A 22,402-nucleotide genomic window follows, 5' to 3' on the forward strand; every position below is an offset into this window, starting at 1 on the left:
TTCTAGTTCTATTCTACTAATGGTAATTTTCAATTTTAAAAGAAATTTGAAACTACTGAGTTCCAATGTATAAGTTGAAAAATTTAGCCTTTACTCCTTGGCTACATTCCAATTTTTGATTATACATTTCAGACGAAAATTATCTTTCTGGTAATTTTAAGTGATATTTTTTGAAATTTATTTTATAAAAATATGATTATTTAGATTTCAGTCTATGTTTAACTGGTTTCATTGTTCACTGCCAACATTTTATATAACTTCTCCATTTCTTAAGTTCTTCATTTTAATGTTTTAGAAAAAGATGTATTAGTGAAATACCTTCTAAGTCCATGCATGTCTGAGAATAAATACTGCCCTAACATACACCTTAGGATTCCACTTGAAATGAATGTACTCAATTACAATGAATCACAATCTTTTTCCCACTCAACTCTTAAGAATGTGTTGCTTTGCGATCTCAAGCTAGACTATTTCTTTGTATAGTTAAACCATTTTCTGCCTAGATCACTATAAGGTGCCCCACCATAACCATGAAATTTAAAATCCTCAGTATTCAAGTGATGTTCTCTTTCTGGAATTCCACATAGGTACAGATTATGTCTTCTAAATATATCTACCGTGCCTTTCCTCTAATCATTTTTCACTCTTAACTTTCACACCAAGAGTAGGATCACACCTCTTGCTCACCACTGCATCTTCTGTAGATATTACAATGCCTGACACAACAGAGGCGTAACAGACGCTTAACTAATAAGAAATAGTTTCAGAATTAAAATGAAAACCTCTCATCCGAATTCTGATTGCATATTTTCACTTTTATCTCGTTAATTCATTAGATTTTCTGTAATGCTCAAATGTTCACTAACGCCCAGCATTATTTTGCATATCCATGCAATCTTCTTAGTTGACTACTTGCTCCAGTTTTAATTGTAATGTCCCCATGAATCTTGCTGAAAACACTGAATTGAAGTTTTAAAAATTGTTTTTTTGCACAGGGTTGAACTGCAGTAGTATGTCAAGGCTGAAAGGGTTTTATTAGAAATCTGATCCTACTCTTTTCCACATCAAGGGCTCCTGATCATTCCCCAGCCCCTTTTTGTTGAGATAGGGTCTCACTCCATCACCCAGCCAACCTCTGCCTCCCGGGCTCAAGCGATCTTCCCAACGCACCCTACCCAGCAGCTGGGCGCGTGCCACCACACTAGGTCAATTTTTAAATTTTTTGTAGAGATAAGATCTCACTATATTGCCCAGGCTAGTCTCAAACTCCTGGGCTCAAGCAATTATCTTGCCTCGGCCTCCCAAAGTGTTGGGATTACAGGCGTGAGCCACTGCACTGGGCTCCTGATACTTTAAAGAAAACTTTTAAAGTATGAGTACATGGCCCTTTCTCTGGGAAAAAAAGAATGTTTGCTTTCATCGGATTACTGGTAATGGTGGGGCAAGGAGTAGCTCAAAAAGACTTAAGAATCACTGCTTAAGAATAGATGTTGAGGTTATTATTAAATTATTATTATTATTATTAAAGACTAGGTTACAATGTTATTAATAAAGACTAGGTTACCTAGTTTCTGACAAGAGTTGTACAAATCCATATTAACATAGGGATACAGGATATTTTTTACCTTTTCTGTAATATTTAGATTCACAGAAGCAGCAAAATGGAGAAGATGTTACATGAAACACAGCTAGAGTTAGAGGCAGTCCTAACATGAAATATCAAATGTTGGGCAGGTAAGTTTTTTCTACGTTTTGACATGCCATGCCAAAATCAAGATTTGGACCAAGAAAGCTATAGCACAGCTCTTCTTTTTCCTAGTTTGTTCTTTGTTTATTTTTGGCTTGCACTGGTAAAAAAACTTTAAGCGGTAACAGGCCAAAAAGATTGCACCTTCCTGCCTCAGACACTTATTTACAAAACAAAACAAACAACAACAATTGTCCACATACTTCCAATATGAAGAAGGTACAACTCAAATTCTGTTCAGAGTTCCCTCCACTCAATCCCTAGGCATGTTGCTCTGTCACAACAGAGGTGTCATGAGTTAGCCTTCTTGTTCCAGCATCATCCAAACAACATTTAGCTGAAGAACATTAATATTTGCCGTGAAAATGGCATGTTTTCTAGCTTCTAGTGCTAGTATTTTCTTTACCCTATTCATTACTAAGAAAATCATGACAGTAAATATGCCTGGGCTCTTGGACTTACATTGCTACCTCACCAACTTCATCAAGAAGTTGGCCAAGAGAATTTTTTACGCTATATGAAACATTCTATTTCCTTAAATGTATCCTTACCTATGTTTCTTAACTATGTTAACCGTTTAGAATGAAAGAAAACTGGCCTTTTCAAAAATTCCCAAAATATAATGATCAGCTAGGTCTTCCTGGACAGTCACTAGTATAAGCCACTATTCCTTTCTGTTTTCAGGGTTACTAATCTACCCACAAACCACTACCATTATCACAAAAGGCTGAGTATATTGATTAAATGAGTCTTCTAATTGGACTTCAGTGCTCTTCTCCACTTTAATCAATCTGCTAGGCTTTGCCTTCAGAATCATTTGCCTAACTCATTCTCCAAACCATTTCCAAATGAATCTTTCTAATCTCCATTTTATTATGTCATGCCCCGGTTCAAAAACCTTGAATAACATATACCTTTCTACCGGATAAAGTTTAAAGTTCTTAAATTATGTATTTAATCCTTGTTTCTCCTTAACTGCCTCTGCAACTAGATGACCATGTGTCTGGTAGTTCTGGTAAATCAAATGCAGGCAAATGTTGCTGGCGAACTCATTCTTTCCAGAAAAGAAAACAAAAACTCATTTTGCTCTGCATTTTTATTCTTCTATGTCTCGAAGATAGAAAAGATGCCAGAAGGCGCAGAAACCCATCTTACAACTGAGGATGAAAGACACGTTCTAAAGATAGTAGTGCTGGAAGACAAGGCGAGGTTCCTGAAGATACTATGGAGCTGTTGCACAAGCACTGGACCACCTACATGCAGATTTCTGTTATGAGATAAATGTACCTCTTATTTGTTAACAATCCACTAGTGAGGTTTTATTAGTTGAAACTGAATGAAATCCTAAATGATAAAATTGGTAATAACTAAGGCCACACGATTTAATTTATTATCCAAACCAGGACAATGGGAATAAATGGATGGCATGTAGCAGGTATAAACTAGGATGACAGGTTACCCTAGTAGTAACTAACCAGAAAACATATGAGAACTAAAAAATAAAGATCCTCTCTAATAGCTATATGTAAAAATAAGTAAAATAATAAATTTAACCCCCACGAAATGTTCAAGAACTTTATGGAAAAAAAAAATAAAACTTGCTAAGGGCATAAAAGGAAATCTAAATAGACAAACCATGTTCTTTGTTTGTTTAAGACAAAGCCTGGCTCTGTTGCCCAGGCTGGCGTGCCATGGTGCTATCTCAGCTCACTGCGACCTCTCTACCTCGTGGGCTCAAGCAATCCTCCTGCCTCAGCCTCCTCCTGAGTAGCTGGGACTACATGCACACACCACCGCACCCAGCTAATTTTTGTATTTTTAGTAGAGATAGGGTTTCATCATATTGCCCCAGGCTGGTCTCAAACTCCTGAGCTCAAGTTATCTGCCCACCTCAGCCTCTCAAAATGCTAGGATAACAGGCAAGAGCCACCAGCCAACGAATCATGTTTCTTGATAGAAAGACTTAGTGTTGTAAAAATATTACTACAAATTCAACACAGTATTAATTAAATTCCAGTAAGTTTTTTTAAGAGAACTTAAACTGATTCTAAAACTAATGTGCAGGAGTAAATGTTCAGGATTAAACAAAATGAATTTAAATAAAGAGGAAAAACATTAACCAAAATGAATAAACAAAGAAAAATAACTCTACAAGAAAGACAGGGAAATATTATGAAGTTATAATAATTGTTGTAACAGAAACCACATAGTATTGCCACAACAGAAGAGCATGAAACACATCTATGTATACAGAATTTATACACATAAAAGAAGCTTTTCAAATCAACAAGGAAGGATAAATTAGGCATAGTGTTGAGGCTAACTGGCTCCCATTTTGGAAATAATACTGATTCCAATCCTATATTATGCTGCAAATAATAGATTAAGGAATAAAATCTTTTAGGCACTAGCACAGGCAAGTTCTTAAAAAGACAAAAGAAAAAAAGCAGGCCAGAAACAGTGGCTCACACCTGTAATCCCAACACTTTGGGAGGCCGAGGCAGGAGAATCACCTGAGCCCAGGAGTATGAGATCACCTTGGGCAACAAAGTGAAACCTCGTATCTACAAAAAGTAAATTAAAACTTAGCTATGCGCGGTGGCTTGCACCTGTAGTCCCAGGTACTCAGGAGGCTGAGGTGGGAGGATTACTCGAGCCTGGGAGGCGGAGGTGGCAATGAGCTGAAACTGTGCCACTGCACTCCAACCTGGGCGACAGAGTGAGACCCTGTCTCAAAAAGAGGGGCACACATCCTCGGAACCTCCTGAGGCTGTGTCCACAGGCAAAAAAATAATAAACAAAAAAATGCAGAAGCCATAGAATACCAATAAATTTGAGTTCATAAAAATTTCAAACTTGGTCGGGTGAGGTGGCTCACGCCTGTAATCCCAGCACTTTGGGAGGCCGAGGCGGGCAGATCACGACGTCAGGAGATCAAGACCATCCTGGCTAACATGGTGAAACCCCATCTCTATTAGTGGCGAACACCTGTAGTCGCAGGTACTCAGGAGGCTGAGGCAGGAGAATGGCGTGAACCCGGGAAGTGGAGCTTGCAGTGAGGTGAGACAGTGCCACTGCACTCCAGCCTGGGCGACAGAGAGAGGCTCTGCCAAAAAATTCAAACTTGATATATGTATGCATAACACAAGCAACAGACTATAAGAAAATACTTCTTACATATAATGCAAAATTAGTGTCTAGAATGCACAATATTCATGCACCTTCAAATGAATATTTTTAAAAAGACAACAATAACAAAATAGGAAAAGATATAGACAACTCACTTAAACAGTTAATAGATAATAGCTAACAATTATATAAAAAGATGAAGTTAATGAATAATCAAAAAGATGCAAATTAAAACTAGGTATCATTTTCTACATAATGAATTTTTAAAGCTGAAGAAATTAAGATGTTGTTGGTAATACTCTCATAAATTACCAGGGAGTAAATTATTACAGTTATTTAGTGAGCAATCTTTTATTATCCATTACTGTGTCCTATAAACCAACCATTCCATTGGGTAGGTATCATCTAAAAAAACACTATCATAAATGTCAAAAGACGGCCTGTGAAGGTACACAAGGTGTTAACTAAAGTTCTGTTTCTAGAAACAACCTAAATATCAATCAGTAAGGAATTGGTAATATATCTGTGGTATATTCATACAGAGAAACACTATAGAGAAGTTACAAAGAATGAGGAAAATCTAAATGCACTAACATTTGGTTAGACTACCAAATCAAATTGTTGAGAAATGTGTGTTATAGAGCCCCTATAAAGTAGCCATTCCACAGCTAGAAGAAAAATTAAATTACTAGAACACATAGCTGGGTGGAGCAAAATGGTAGAATAGAAGCCTACACTGTTCATCTCACCCCCAGCAGGAACACCAAATTTTAACAACTATCTGCACACAGAAAAGCATCATCACAAGAACCAAATATCAAGTGAGCAATCATACTACCTGGTTTTGACTTTGTATCACTGAAAGAGGCACTGAAGAGGGTAGGAGAGAGAGCCTTAAATCCCTGACAGCACACCTCCCCGATCTGGCCCCACAACATGGACAGAGTCTATGCACTTTAGGAAAGGACAGCGCAGTAACGAGGGGACTTAATACATTGAACTCAGTGCTGCTCTGTCACAGTGGACAGCAAAGCCATGCTGTACTCTGCCAGCACCCATGCACTGAAGGAGCCTTTGGACCAGACCTAGCCAAAGAGGAATCATCCATCCCAGCAATAAGAACCTGAATTTCTTGGCAAGCCTCACTACCATGGGCTAAAGTGCTCCAGGGTCCTAGGTAAACCTGAAAGGCAGTCTAGGACACAAGGACAGCAACTCTTAGGGCTGGGGCTGGGATTAGAGCTAGTGGGCTGGGATGGCATGTAACCTAGGGAGGTACCAGCTGAGAAAACTGGATATCCATATGCATTAATGAACCTGAACCCTATCTCTCACCATATACAAAAACCAAGCAAAAATAGATTAAAGACTTTTATCTAAGATCTCAAACTATGAAACTACTACAAGAAAACACTGGAGGAACTCTCTCTCCAAGACATCGGTCATGGCAAATATTTCTTCAGTAATACCCCACAAACATAAGCAAATGCTGTACAAAAATGAACAAATGGGACCACTTCAAGTTAAAAAGCTTCTGCAGAGCAAAGGAAACAACAAAGAGACAACCCACAAAATGAGAGAAAATATTTGCAAACTATCCATCTGACAAGGGATTAATAACCAGAATATATAGGGAACTCAAGCCATTCTACAGGAAAAATAAATCTAATACTCTGATTAAAAAAAAAATGGGCAAAAGAGCTGAAGAAACATTTCTCAAAAGACGACACACAAATGGCAAAGAGGCACATGAAAAGGTACTCAACATCACTGATCATCACAGAAATGCAAATCAAAACTACAACGAGATACCATCTTACCCCGGTTAAAATGGCTTTAATCCAAAAGACAGGCAAAAACAAATGCTGGCCAGGATGTGGAGAAAAGGGAACCCTCAGTATATTGTTGGTGGGAACGTAAATTAGTATGATCACTATGGAGAACATTTTGAAGGGTTCTAAGAAACTAAAAATAGGATCTACCATACAATCCAGCAATCCCAGTGCTGGGTATATATACCCAAAAGAAAAGAAATCAGTATATCGAAGAGATATCTACACTCTCATGTTTCTTGCAGCACTGTTCACATTAGCTAAGATCTGGAAGCAAACTAAGTGTCCATCAACAGATGAATAAAGAAAATGTGGTACATATACACAATGGAGTACTCTTCAGCCATAAAAATGAAGAGATTCAGTTATTTAAAATAACATGGATGAAACTGGAAGTCATTATATTAAGTGACATAAGCCAGGCACAGAAAGACAAAGATCACATGTTCCCACTTATTTGTGGTATCTAAAAAACCACAATTTGTGGGCTCTAAAACAACTGAACTCATAGAGACAGAAAGTTGAAGGATGGTTATGAGGCTGGGAAGGGTAAAAGGGGGTAGGAGGGGATAATTAACAGGTACCAAGAAAAAACAGAATGAATAAGACCTAGTATTAGCTAGGGCAACAGAGTGACTATAGTAAAAAATAATTTAATGGTACATTTTTAAACAATTATAAGAATATAACTGGACTGTTTGATACAGAAAGAATAAATGCTGTAGGGGACAGATATCCCATTTTCCATAATGTGATTATTACACACTGCATGCCTGTATCTAAATATCTCATGTACCTCATAAATATATATACCTACTATGTACCCACAAAAATTAAAAATACAATAATTTTTTTTTAAGATATAAAAATATTTTCTCAACACCCTATTTTAAAAAACACACACATACACATAGAAAACCTTACAGGTGAGATACACATATAGCTTTTTACTTAACAGAAAGCTCATCCTTAAAGGGTAATTTAAAGTAATTCTATAGATATTATCTACGATCATATAAACTGAAGCATAGAAATGATCTAGAAAAATGAAAGTTACAAAACTTGATACTTCTAAGGAAGTAAAGGCTCAAAGAATATACATTCTATGATTTTGTTTATGTAAAGTTGAAAACAGGCAAAACTCAACCATGGCATTAGAAATCAAGTTAGTGGTTACTTGTGAGAAGAAGGGAGGGTGTAAGAATTGGGAAGAAGTAAGCAAAGGACTTCCAGATACTGTCAATGTTCTCTTTTGTGACCTAGGTACCGGATTCACAGATGTTTGCTATTTTTGTGTTATATATGGCAAGTATTTTCTCCTAGTCATTATTTAATACTGTATATAGCACCATACATATATGAAGTTTTAATTTCAACATACTTGAATTAATGCACATATGTGTTGAGCTAACATTTATGTTTCTATGCATATTTCTATATGTGTGCCATACTTAAACAAAAAAGATAAACTAAACAACAGTGATAAAACATTTAACACCTAAATCCAGTTTACCTGTGCTTTTTTCTTTCCTGGAACACATATTTTCACACTTTTTCCTTTTATCATAAGAGGTGTTGTTTCAATGTACTTCATAATTGCAGTAATTGCCTCTTTAAATTCCATTTCTAGGTAAGCCTAAAATGAAATTTATTCCATCTTTAGTCACAAATCTATCTTTAAAAGTTCCTGCATTTTAAAATGGACTTAATCCTTTCTTTTGTAACATCAAACTATGAAACTACCTCAAGTCATGGTTGCTTTTGCCTGTTTTTATTTTGCTCAAATGTAATTTGACTAAGGATGTTTCACACATTAAATGGACATTTAACCTTACAGAATTTCTATACCACTACCAAGATAAAAAAAAATCCAGGCAGGCTAATGGAACAAGAGGAAATGAAAAGGCAGGGCTCACTGAACAATAGGAGGGAAGGGAAGATATGGTCCAACTTGTGGTAGATCTGACATTTTAAAGGCTTCTTGAAACGAAGACAACACTATCACTACGTTCCCTGTCCTGACTCACAAACTTTTAAAAAAAATTAAGATGGAGGTCTCGCTATGTTGCCCAGGCTGGTCTTGAACTCCTGGCCTCAAGCGATCCTCCAGCCTTGGCCTCCCAAAGTACTGGGATTACAGACTTCAGCCACCACACCCGGCCTTAACTCACAAACCCTTTTTTTTTTTTTTTTTTTTTTTTTGAGACGGAGCCTTACTCTGTTGTCCAGGCTAGAGTGCAGCAGCGCGATCTCTACTAACTGCAACCTCTGCCTCCCGGGTTCAAGAGATTCTCCTGCCTCAATCTCCCACGTAGCTGAGATTACAGACACCTGGCTAATTTTTGTATTCTTAGTAGACACCGGGTTTCACCATGTTGGTCAGGCTGGTCTCAAATTCCTGATCTCAGGTGATCCACCTGCCTCGGCCTCCCAAAGTGCTGGGATTACAGGCATAAGCCAACATGCCCAGCCTTAACTATTTTATGTTGTGCTTATGTTAAGAACCGTTCATAGTTCTTAACTTTATCATGTGAGTTACAGGAATATAACCCACAGAAAATACTTACCATACAAAGGAAATAATTTTAGTATTATCTAACCGGTGTTCTGAAGCAATGACTGGCAAACTATGGCATACTACCTATTTTTGTAAATAGTTTTTTAGACACAGCCATGCTTGCTCATTTACATATTACTTATAGCTGTTTTTGTACTAGAATGCCACAGCACAGTAGCTGAGATCCTATAGATGGCTCATAAAACCAAAAATATTTATCTGGCCCTTTACAGAAAAAGTGGGCACTTATTTTAAAGGATATAAAACATTATTTTGGGGCCTTGTTTATTCACATCCAAACATATAACTCTCAAAGAATAATTATATATGCAGTACAAGCAGCTAAGGAACACAACAGCAATTTATAGAATCATTAAAGCAATCACTTTGTATGAATTTTTACCACAGACTAAATGACTCACCTCTTTTCTATATGGAACAATCAGGACATCATTCACTTTCCCAAATGGCTGAAATAATTTTCTAACATCTTCTTCAGTACAACCATCCTCTGGTAATTCAGATATAAGAAGAACCGAACCATAATGCAATGACTGTTCTTTCCGAAGCTGTTTTTGGAGTGAAAGAAAATTTAAAATAAACCAAATTAAGCTACAATGTACAGGAATAACTTCCTATATAATTTCTTCTACCACTAATATTAGTACACTAAGGGTCTTTTCCAAATATTTTACCCATTTTTCTTTTTCCTTCACCATGCTCTTTATGCAGTTTTTTTAAAATCACAATTTTAACACTTTAATAAGATTTTAAATGCAAAAGTGGTAAGAAATGTTATTTATATTTTTTAACCCAGAAATGGTTTATAGGTGCTCTTTTCTGTTTATAGCATCTTATAGCAAATAAGATCTATGGAATGGTCCAAGGCCATTACAGAGAATTTTTCTATGAAACTACATGGCCCACCAACAAGTAAAGCTGAAATTAAAGCTCTGCTCACCCCCTCTGTTCTAATAATTGGAAATGATCTCTAGACAGGTATAATATTTTTAAAAATTCTTATGTAATACATACCATTTGAATCACACTGTAGTATCAACTTTACCACTTACGTTAAAAATTAGGGCCAGGCATGGTGGCTCTTGCCTGTATCCCACTGCTTTGGGAGGCCAAGGCAGAAAGATTGCTTGAGGCCAGGAGTTTAAGACCAGGATGGGCAACATACTAAGACTATAAAAAAAAAAAAAAAAAAAAAAGGCCAGGCCCGGTGGCTCACACCTGTAACCCCAGCGCTTTGGGAGACCAAGGTGGATGGATCACAAGGTCAGGTGTTCGAGACCAGCCTGACTAACATGGTGAAACCCCGTCTCTGCTAAAAATAAAAAAAATTAGCCAGGCGTGGTGGCACACGTCTATAATCCCAGATGCTCAGGAGGCTGAGGCAGGAGGCAGGAGAATCACTTGAACCCGGGAGGTGGAGGTTGCGTGAGCCAAGATCGCGCCACTGCATTCCAGCCTGGGTGACAGAGCGAGACTCCATCTCAAAAAAAAAAAAAAAAAAGTAAAACACCCAGCTGGCTGTGGTACAGCATACCTGTAGTCCTAGCTATCTGGGAGCCTGAGGCAGGAGGATACTTGAGCTCAGGAATTTGAGGCTGCAGTGAGTTATGACTGTGCCACTGCACTCCAGCCTGGGTGAGACAGTGAGACCCCCATCTCTCTTATTTTTTACTAAATAAGAAAACTTAAAAAAAAAAGTTCCACTGCCACCACCTAGCAGTCTTGAAACAAAATGAAAAGAACTTCATATATTAATAATCTTACGAGACTAATTCAGCCTCTTCAAAATTTTCCCTGTACTCAAAAATTTCTTCCCAATGCTCTTGAAAATTCTGTCAATTATCGGTTGATTACCGTAAGTTTATCCTTCTAAATGTAAGTTCTTTGGGGCAGGGAACAGCACTTACTGAAAGTCTTTCATGTATTGAAATACTGTTGAGAGCAATGCATTCCATACCTAAATACTTGAAGACTTATTAACATTAAAATATACAAAATATTTGATATTGGGCCTATTAGGATTTTCTCTGAAGATAGTCTCTTGATGTTTTAATATATTATTTAATAGTGATTTAATAAACATATACAATAAAACAATACCTTAGTATTGTAACCAGTAGGTTACGGTCAAAATACACTAATAAATCAGTACCAAAATATAAATTTTGCACTGTACAACAGAGTATTTGACTTCTGAACTGTACCACAAAAAGTATAGAACAGATGAATAATGATAAATTCTCAGGAGAGGCTCACTCTTATACCTTACTAAAAAAGATTACAAAAGCTCGATAATGCTGCTGGTGATTATTCATTTTCCCAATTAGAGAGCAAAACTCATCACAATGATCTGCCTGTGAAGCTAGCCAAAAATGCCAAACCATCAAAATGTTCTTTTGACACATCAAATACCAAACCACTGGAATTCCTAAGATACAAGATTTTGAACCTTGGACTTTTATTATACTCGTAAGAAAAACCAGTAAAATATTCCATACTAAAATCATGTAACAACTCATAAGTTCAAAGTTATTGGAAATATGGAATAAAAAAGTTAAGACAACTTCATTTTTTTTTTTTTTTTCTTGAGACAGGGTCTTCCTTCTGTAGTCCAGGCTGAAGTGCAGTGGTGTGATCTCAGCTCACTGCAACCTCTGCCTCCCAGGTTCAAGCGATCCTTCCATCTGAGCCTCCCAAGTAGCTGGGACTACAGGCACCTGCCACCACGCCCAGCTCATTTTTATATTTTTTGTAGAGAGGGAGTTTCACCACGTAGCTCTGGCTGGCCTCAAACTCCTAAGCTCGAGCGATCCACCCCACTTGGCCTCCCAAAGCGCTGGGATTCAGGCATAAGCCACCATGCCAGGCAACAACTTTGTTTTCTGTTTGTCACAGCAAATGTATGCGTACTTGCACCAACAAAGAATTATGAAGCCAGGCATAGTGGCTCACACACTTAGGGAGGCCGACGTGGAAGGACTGCCTGAGCCTAGTAGTTCGAGACCAGCCTGAGCAACATGGCAAGACCCCATCTCTACAAAAATTAAAAAATTAGCCAGGCATGGTGGCACACGCCTGTGGTGCCAGCTACTTGGGAAGCTGAGGCAGGAGGATCACTTGAGCCCAGTAGATCGAGGCTGCAGTGAGCCATGTTTGTTGCACCACTGCAGTCCAGCCAGGACGACAGAGTGAAACCTTATCTCTAAAAATAATTATTAATTAAAGTATTACCTTTCGCTGGAGAGAAACAGCTTTATCAGACACCTGTTTACATTCTGACAAAGTGTCATCTTCAAGATTCTTTGATTTACAACGAATAGAATGTCCTCCCAGATTTGAATCACTCTTTGTAGCGCTTGTAGGTTTAACTGATGGTTTTGTTCCACTGCTAGTTTTAGGCTTTTGTGCTGGTGAATGTCCCTTATCAGCAGCTTCAAGATGCTTCTGTTTATTAAATTCTGTCCCATGCCCAGATCGTTGTACTACATCTTCTAATGCTTTTTTTCTATCTAGTAAAAAGATATAAATATAATTTCAATTGGAAAAAAATTAAGGTAGGAGCCATCTCATGACATAATCACACAGTGCTATTCTTAAGCTAAACAGGGAGCACACAGCCAATACAAAAATCTAGATTTTATTCACTCAGAAGGCTTTTACATGAAGTTCCTTTATTCTCTTATACCAGTGATCCTCAAAGTTTTGGTTTTGAGACTGCTTTACACTTATTGAAGACTACAAAGATTTGTGTTATATTTACTGATATTTACCATATTAGAAATTAAAATTTTAAAAATATTTATTAACTCATATGTTAGGTTGGTGAAAAGTAACTGCAGTTTTTGCCACTGAAAGTAATGGCAAAAAAAGTAAATTCCCATATTAACATAAATATTTTTATAAAAACCAACTGTAATTCCCAAAACGAAATTAGTGAAATGAGTAGCACTATTGTACCTTCTTCCACACACTTTAATGTTGGGCTTAAAAGAACCACCTAAATTCTTATATCTGCTTCTGGATAAAGAAAATCCAGCCTCACGGTGGCATGTAGTTAGAAAAGAGAAGACCTCATAGAACTCTTAAAAGATCTTGAGGACCCCAATCGATCCTTGGACCATACTTTAAGAAAGAATGCCTTACATAATTAAAGGTATCTCCATTTGAATTCAGCATTTTAGACTATACTAGATACAATAAGACCTGTGCAAAGTACTATTTTTGAATTTTTCAGGCTAGTCAAGTGAAGCAGTGGGAGTGGCAAAGTACTTCTCAGATATTAACTATGGTTTCTTTCATTGTAGAAGAAGGTGTGTGTTTGTGTGTGTGTGCAGTGCATGTGTGAGCTATTTTTGAAAGGGTCATAAAATCAACATTAAGTCACAGGTTAAAAAAATAATAATTTCAAAAACATTTTAAATTAATCCATGGAATTCTATAATCAATTATTAAAGCCAACTAAGACATTTTTACCATCCTTGGTTTTTAAATATGATGTTGGTGGACACATACATTCACACACATTTCTTTGCCAAGTTACCAGAGGGAATAATTAACTCTGTGGCATGTGGGTCAGATTTCATTTATCAATTCTAAAATTTAATAAAATAGAACATTTCTCAAAATCCAAAAAGAAAGACATTTAACAAATTTAGTCAAAATAAGTACATTCACTATTTCATGGCCATCAGTGTACCTGATGATCTCACTGATCTCCTTGATATCCTTTCAGGGCTAACTGACCGAAAGCATTTTGGACTACCTCTAAATGGATTTCTAATTCGATATGGTGAACGGGATCTGGATCTGGATCTGTATCTAGAAATGAAACGATGACAAATTCTTGGACTTCGACTTCTCGGTCTATACATGTAATGCATTGGGCTTCGAGACCGACGGAATCTGTGACTTGAGCTTGATCTTCTAGAACGCCTAGGACTGGGGGAATGAGAACGTCTTCGTGGAGTTTCATTTTCTTTTCTATTGCCCTCATTTCTACAAGCAGGGGGGAAAAAAGAAAGTGATCAGCAATTTAATGTAAATTTAAATGATACTAAATGACAGAAGTACACCTTGTTAAAAACAGACTGTTAACAATACCAAACTCTGATAAAAGATATGTACTTAAAAATCTGTTTGTTATGATGTAATTCAGCCTTATAGGTAAATAAGAAACAATCAGAAGTTTATCAGCCCTCCATCTGCTTGGATGTCTGTTTTCTAGTTTACAGAAGAATACGATAATGAATTTCTCTGGTTTTTCCTGTACCAACATTATATCCAATTACGTTTTTAAAGTATTAAATTATGTAAAGAATTTAGGAAATGATTTAAACAGACGTTTTCAATCATTTTTTCCTGAAAGATTACGCCATCTATAAATATGACTTTGATTTCTCTATGTGTGTGTACGTGTGTGTACACACATCACCTGAGTAGAATCCCCTAGGGGATACAGAACTTAATAACACCACTCCTAGCATTCAAGGCATTTACAAGAGAAGATGTCATAAACATAAAATAATAATGTCACAATAAAATATTTTCAGAAAAGGCTAAAGAAAGTAGATCAGGGGAGGGGCTGTGTCACATTTAAGCTGGAATAAGTTAAAGATTCATAGAGGTTTTTGCATTTGCCTATTGTTTAAAATGGCAGAAGTAGAACTCAAAAGAATCACTTCCTTAAAATTAACTGTTTACTTTTAAAAGACAATCAAGTTTTAATAATATTACTATTCTTAAAAATTACCTTCTTGATGGGAGGATCTCAGGATTCCAATCAGGATACCTATTTTGAAAATAAACAATATTAACTAACAGCTAAAATAAGACTGAAAGGCTGAATTAATCTTTACCGGTAATATATCGAAAGGACTTTTCACAACCTTTATTGGAAATAAAATATTTTGAGTGTTTAATTCAATAAATAATCAAAGTATTATGCTAATAGGTGTATCAGGGAAACACAATCCCCATACTTTAACGGCCTAAACTTTCATTTAAGTAAAACGGCCAGCATATGCACAAAAGTGTTAAGACGTACAAGATACAAGCTTAGGTTAAGGGTTAAAAGAGAGAAGACAGTTCATCTACTTTACAGAACTCTAGGGAACACCACTCTTATCATATTCCATGTGGCAACTCACAGAATAAACATGAATGGTGCCCCTTAACTTGCACCAAGTAGTCCTCTTAAACGTATGTCCAGTGTGAGGAATCAGGAGAGAACTCACAGAAAGGGTTTGCTTTTCAAGTAGCCCTTACAAAGATCTATTAATAGGAACGGATCAGGTTAAGATTTCATGCAGTGGCAATATATAAACTAAGATTGGAGGCAAAACATTGGTGTTTTGTTCCAGGAAATGGTCTAGCTACAGCACAGAAATGATGAAAAGGAATTATAAAGGGGGAAACTTGGACAGGCTGTCTGTTGTTTCAGGTACAGACAAATTACGAAGAGCCTTAAAATCAGGTAATGAGGTTACACATAGGAAAAAAACAATGTGAACTTAACGAACATTTTTAAGAGAGGATAACAGGAATGTTTTCAGAACAAGCGTAAAGGAGTATCTGGAATTAGGGGAAAAGATGAGAGCTGAGATATTTAGAAACCAGGCATGTAGAAGCCACAATTATAGCCCTAAGAGTGAGACTAACACAAGATGGAGTTTATAGGAAAAAAGAGAGCCGAGGACAGAATCTTAGGCACATCAACAACTTTAGAGTAAAGCAAAGAAAAAAAAAAAACAATAAAGGATTAAGGAGTAATCACGGAAAAACTAGTAGGAGAAACAGTATTATCATAGAAGCCTAAGAAAAAGGCTACATCTTCACTCTCAACTTCTAGAAAATCTGAACTCTAAGAGGCATCTGGACATGCTGATTATATTAAATAAATAAATCACTACATTTAAGAATATAATTTCAGGAGCAAGGTGGAAGCCAGGTAAGGAAATGGAGGCAGCAAACTTCTGACAAATCACCTAGCAGGAAAATAAAGTTAGCTCAAATCTTATTAAAGTGGTTTGTCTTGGTTGCTATTTGCCTCAGACATTGTTAATGAGCTAACCCCACAGCAATTCTCAATTCCCTTTTCCCTTGTTTGCCTTTACTACAATGGCTAAAAAAGCTAAATATTTGCTTTCCCACTATCTCTAGAAGATAGTCAGTGGTAAGTTCTAACCAATGAGACATAGGTACAAAACCCCTGACGGACATCTGAGAAAGCTTCTGCCTCATTCTTCCTAGAGAATAGATATATTGTCTGGAGCATCTTTTAATTATGAGGACAAACTGTGAAGACAAAAAAGTTAACTTTAATCCAACATACCCATCACCTAGTGTCAACAATTCCCAACATATGGATAATTTTGTTCCATCTATTTCCACACTTTTAAAAACTTTCATTGCTCTGTACCATCCAGGAAGATAAATTCCTAGTCTTACAGTGATTCAAAGCAAATCTTTTATCATCAAACAAAACTGGGTTTCACTGTAGGTGCTGTCATTTAATGGCTATGAAACTTAAAGCCAATTACTTAGTATGTGTAAGCCTTAGCTTTCTCACATGTACATGCTGAAAATGAAGGTGATTAACAACACATCAAAGTTATTAAATTTCCAGAGCTCTCTAGTTTATGGTTCACAACAGCTTGAATACTAATATTCAAGAACTGGTAATAACAGTTGGGCACAGTGGCTCATGCCTGTAATCCCAACACTTTGGGAGGTTGAGGTAGGCAGATCGCTTGAGCTCAGGAGTTTGAGACCAGCTTTGGCAACCCTGTCTCTACCAAAAATACAAAAAATTAGCTGAGTGTGGTGGCAGTCACCAGTGGTCCTAGCTACTCAGCAGGCTGAGGTGGGAGGATCACTTGAACCCAGGAGGTGGAGGTTGCAGTGAGCTGAGATAGTAATAAATAATATTGTTGATCTTCACTAGGTTCAGGTTCACCAAGTTTAGACCTGTTCACTAGGTAACACATGTTCTCATCTCTGCTGCCCAGGTAGAAAGATACAGCATGTATACATTCTGCAAGCAGAATCTGGAAACACCTCTATACTGCCCAACTAGTCAAAAATGCGCTTCAGAAGCAATAACGCTCCTAACAAAGGTGGTATAACGTAACTATTAAGAGCAAGGACCTAGTTAACTGATATTATCTTTGTCCCAATGTGATGCAATAAATACACATCACCAATGAAGTATTTGCAACAAAAATGTTCTCAGTGAATTTAATGCTAAGGAAACAAATAGGAAACTATAGAAAGTGGGACACTCAACAAGTTTCCCAGACATTTCAAGGAAAAAAATCAACACCATAAAAACATCCTTCTCAAACAAACAAAAAAAGATGACAAACAAAACAAACAAAAAACAAAACAAAGAGTAGGCTATTCTAGATTAAAAGAGACTGTAATACATAAATCTTAACTGAATACTGGACTGGGGGTATGGATGGGGCAGACAAGAAGAGTTATAAAAGGCATTCTGAAAAGAAATGGGAAAATATGAATTTGGCTTACGTATTAGAAGGAAATGTGGAATTATTGTTATCTCCTTAAATGTGTTGTATTGTGGTTATGCAGAACGACGTCCTTATACTTCGGAGATAGATGCTGAATTTAGAAATGACATCTCATAATGTCTGCAATTTATTTTCAAATAGTTCAGAAAAAAATGTATGAAGATATAATAAAGCAAATATTAACAAATGGCGAATATAGATGAACATATAAATGTTTTTCTTCCTTTTTCTCTTCAATATTTTATTCTGAAAATTTTTTAAGCCATAAAAGAGTAAATAAATAAGATAAATAAAGGCCCATGAGCTAAACTAGTTCCGTTTAACTATGTGCTGCATGATGGTAGGGAAATTGTCTCTGTGCCTCACTTCTCTCACTGATAAAATTAGGAATAATCCTTATACTTAACACCTTGTAGATGGTTTTGAAGACTAAATCAATTATGTAAAGCACTAAGAATGCCCAGCACACAATAAACATAGCATAATTATCTATTTTTAACACTAAAATTCTGATGCACTGTATCTTTCCTCAACTACTCGTGTCATAATCCAGAAAGGTCCAATAAAGCGCCAGAGAGAGTAAGCCATAAGAAAAGAAAAATCTAAATATACATCAATGGAGGAATGAGTAGAAAGAAGGAATATCCCCATAACACAGCTTAAAAGAATAAAGAATGCAGAGCCCAAGCACCTAACCAAATCTAATTTATTTATTAAATGATTTTGCAGTGGAGAGAAAGTCATGAAGCAATTATTCAAGTGCATACAACCTGAATGTGATGGTTAATTCTGGATGTCAACTTGACTAGATTGAGGGATGCTTAGATGGCTGGTGAGGTATTGTTTCTTGGTGTGTCTGTGAGAGTGTTTCCAGTGAAGATTAGTCTGTGAGTCAGTGGGCTGAGTAAGGAAGATCTGCCCTCAATGTGGGCAGGCATCACGCCACAGGCTGGGAGCCCAGATGGTACAAATAGATGGAAGAAGGTGGAATTCCCTCTCTCCACCCCTCCTTCCCTCAGAGCGGGATGCCCTTCTCCTCCTTGTTCTTGGACATCAGAACTCCAAGTTCTTTGGCCTCTGGTCTATGCAACTTTCATCAGCAGGCTCCTGGGGCTATAGGGCCTTCTGCCTCAGACTGAGAATTATGCTATCAGCTTCCTTGGTTTGGAAGCTTTTGAATTTGGACTGAGCCACGCTACCAGAAACCCAGAGTCTTCAACATGCAGACAGCATATTGTGGGACTTCTCAGCCTCCATAATTGTGTAAGCCCATTCCCCTAGTAAATCCTCTCTCATATATCAATACATAGGCATACCTCAGAGATACTGTAGATTCAGTTCTAGAACATCACACTAAGCGAGTCACAGAAGTTTTTTGGTTTCCCAGTGCAAATAAAAGTTATGTTTAGACTATGCCAGTCTATTAACTGTACAATAGCATGTTTTTAAAAATGTACATACATTAATTAAAAAGTACTTTATTGCTAAAAAATACTGATGATCATGAGCCTTCAGCAAGTCAAAATCAAAGATCACTGATCACAGATTGCCATAACAGGTATAGTAATAATGCAAAAATTTGAAATACTATTGAGTGTGACTCAGGGACACAAAGTGAGCACATGCTGTTAGAAAAATGGCACCGATAGGAAAGAGTCCTGACTGGCCCAGTAGAGATAAGAAAAGAAGGAGGCCCTGGATCTGCCATTGTGATCAGAGTGAGGCCAGGTGGAGAAAAATGTGCAGAAGGTAAGAAACTGTGAAGGCATCATGAGGCCTGGTTAGGAGACACAGCCTGGAGAATTAGGAAAGATATACTGTTATTTTAAATTTCAAACCACAGTTACCTGTATAACGAAAGAACCCTTAAGCCCCACAATAGGAAAAAGTGGAAACTGACCAAGAGGATACCAGATCAAAGGATATATCCAGTTGCAGTTCTTACCAGCATACAGGTGCTAATACACATACTGTTCATTTTCAGCTTCAGCTCTTGATAGCTTTTGGCAGCAAAAGCACTGCTCAAGGCCAAGACGAGAGAGCGATTTGGTATTTGGGGAAACTGATTAAGATGGATTCTTGAATGGTACTCCCCAGAAGATACATACACATATATGTTCCAACCCCTGGAACTTGTGAATGTTACTTGATTTGGAAAAGGATCTTTACAGATGTAATCAAACTGAAACTCTTGAGATGAAATCATCCTGAATTATCCAACGGGCCCTAGATCCAATAGCCAGTGTCCTTCTAATAGCAGGGCATAGGGAGGTTTGAGAGAACAGAAGGTGGTGTGAAGACAGTAGCAGAGATAGGACTGATGGGCTACAAGCCAAGGAATGTCAACGATTGTCCCCAGTCACTAGAAGCTAGGAGAGATGCATGGAACAGATTTTCCCCCAGAGCCTCGGAAGGGAATGGCAGCCCAGCTAACACCATGATTTCAGACTTCTGGACTCTAAATAGAAATTTATTCTCTCCCAGTTTAAGTCAAAAAGAAAAAAGAAAAAGAAAAGAAAAAAAGAAAAATGGCATCAATAGACTTGCTTGACACAGGGTTCCCACAATCTTTCAATTTGTAAAAAAGGCAAATTATGGGAAGTACAATAAATCAAAGTGCAATAAAATGAGGTACGCTTATATCTATATATATCTCCCCTATTCATCTCTGTGGAGAACCAAAATACACTTGATATGGTTAAAAAATAAATAGAGTAGAACATTAAAGTAGCAGGCATGGAAAGCAAATGCTTTAAATCAGGGTCCTAAGTATATGAAAAAAATAATAGGCTTACCTACAATAAAGGCTTTAATAGGCATATACGTGCTGTTTGCTCAAGTAAATTAACGTTGTTATAATCCTCTTACTAGCATGAATGACTCTCTAAAATAAGTAACTCACTCCCACCCAACTAAAAATTCACCTTCGTAAGAATTAAGACATCCCACTGGGTACCTGTGGGAAAATGTTGCTTAGGAGAGATTTTCGATTTTCGACTGTATTCCTTACAGTGGCAGTAAGGCATATCCAATTCAGGTAACAAATTATCTCCCCATGATAACCTATGTTTGTCTTTACAGCATCTATATAGGGTAGTAACCCAATTTCCAGTCTTAGTGCCTAAGATCCAGATGACGCTTATTTCACTCTCAACACCAGTAGACATATGACACAAACCGAGATGGACTACCCTATTCCCACAGCCACTATAATGCGTTTAGGGATGGACAACTAACCAAAATTGAACCAGAAGAATCAAAACAAGGATTTCTGACAGAGTTATGGAGAAAGAAGTGCTTTAAAGGAAAAAGGTCAGACGGGAGGCATATGTTCTCAGAACCTCCCGAGGCTGTGTCATAGGGTGAGGGGTGGGATAAGGAAAACAAAAACAAAAACAAAAAAAACTCCTAGAAATGCCAGCTATACAGATCACTTACATCCAGAACCGTGGGGTCCATTTTGCTATGTGAAAGAAGTGTGTCCAAGATTTCATAAGGCCAATGCAAAAGACAACAGCTAAGAAAGAAGTATTTCTGACACCAATTTTTATTTGAGCATCCAATACAGCTGGCTCCTGAAACTTATTAATAGAACCACCAACCTCATTTAAGCTTCCCAGTTAAGTGAGCTTGCAAATTCTCTTACTTAAAAAAAAAAATTTTTTTTTTTTTTTTGGAACAGGCTGTTTGTTGCCCAGGCTAGAGTGCAGTGGCACAATCATGGCTCACTGAAGCTTCTATCTCCCACACTCAAGTGATGCTACCACCTCAGCCTCCCAAATATTATAACTACAGATGTGTACCACCATGCCTGGCTGATTTTTTTATTTTTATTTTGGTAGAGATAAGATCTTGCTGTGTTGGCCAGGCTGAACTCCTGAGCTCAAGCAAGCCTACCTGCCTCAGCCTTCCAAAGTGCTGAGATTACAGTCATGAGCCACTGCAACTAATCTGCAACTTTAATCACTTACGACCAAAAGGATTCTCAATAATAATCTCAAATCCATTTGCCCAATAACATGTTACTCTCAGTCTGGTGGCTAGGAACTGTTTCATGGTACTAAGGAAGACAGAGTTTAATTTGATGTTACTCCAAGAGATACAGGAACACAGTGTTAAAATCACACTTTTTCACCTCTATGGCCAGTAAGGAAACCTTCACAGGTGCCCTGTCTTTAAGAAAAAGGTGGAAGAATTGAAGAGCCAAGGTTAAGGAAGTAAAACATCTAGCTTGTCCATCCCTTACTTAAGGTATATTCTGAAAACTGGTTCTAAGTCAGAGAAGAGCTTTAGGTCCAAAATTGAATACTGGTGTTTGGTTTGCACTGATTTTCAGTTACTTGTCCTATGGGAAGAGGTGGAGATAGGAGAAGAAAGGATACCTGCTCTGATATAGATAAAAGATCCTGGGGAAGGTAAGCCAGCAAAGAATGAACTAATGACATAAAAAGTTTACCTACTAGGAATTAAGTTAGAAAAGTGTCAGAGCAAAGGATATATTGAATTCTACCATTTTGGAAAAATATTAAATATACTTCCACAAAACTAATATTTTTAAAAGACAATAGCTTTCCAAAAATATTTTTCT

General features: G+C 37.2%; 1 protein-coding gene across 5 annotated transcripts in view; it reads right to left on the bottom strand.

The window, feature by feature from the left end:
* Positions 1 to 22,402, bottom strand: part of ZNF638 (zinc finger protein 638) — a 154,257-nt gene that overhangs the window by 50,633 nt on the left and 81,222 nt on the right. For 4 of the 5 annotated variants that reach the window (XM_063617845.1, XM_055242705.2, XM_055242707.2 and 1 more), the window contains exons 4-8: positions 15,036 to 15,074; positions 13,983 to 14,281; positions 12,518 to 12,795; positions 9,688 to 9,834; positions 8,222 to 8,344 (exon numbers count right to left, since the gene is read on the bottom strand). In XM_063617845.1, the coding sequence (XP_063473915.1) occupies positions 8,222 to 8,344; positions 9,688 to 9,834; positions 12,518 to 12,795; positions 13,983 to 14,281; positions 15,036 to 15,074 (886 nt within the window). The remainder of the gene's footprint in view (positions 1 to 8,221; positions 8,345 to 9,687; positions 9,835 to 12,517; positions 12,796 to 13,982; positions 14,282 to 15,035; positions 15,075 to 22,402) is intronic. The other variant, XM_055242704.2, reaches the window with a different exon arrangement.

This window comes from Symphalangus syndactylus, chromosome 14 (assembly GCF_028878055.3).
Source record: "Symphalangus syndactylus isolate Jambi chromosome 14, NHGRI_mSymSyn1-v2.1_pri, whole genome shotgun sequence".
In the NCBI taxonomy this organism is placed as follows: Eukaryota; Metazoa; Chordata; class Mammalia; order Primates; family Hylobatidae; genus Symphalangus; species Symphalangus syndactylus.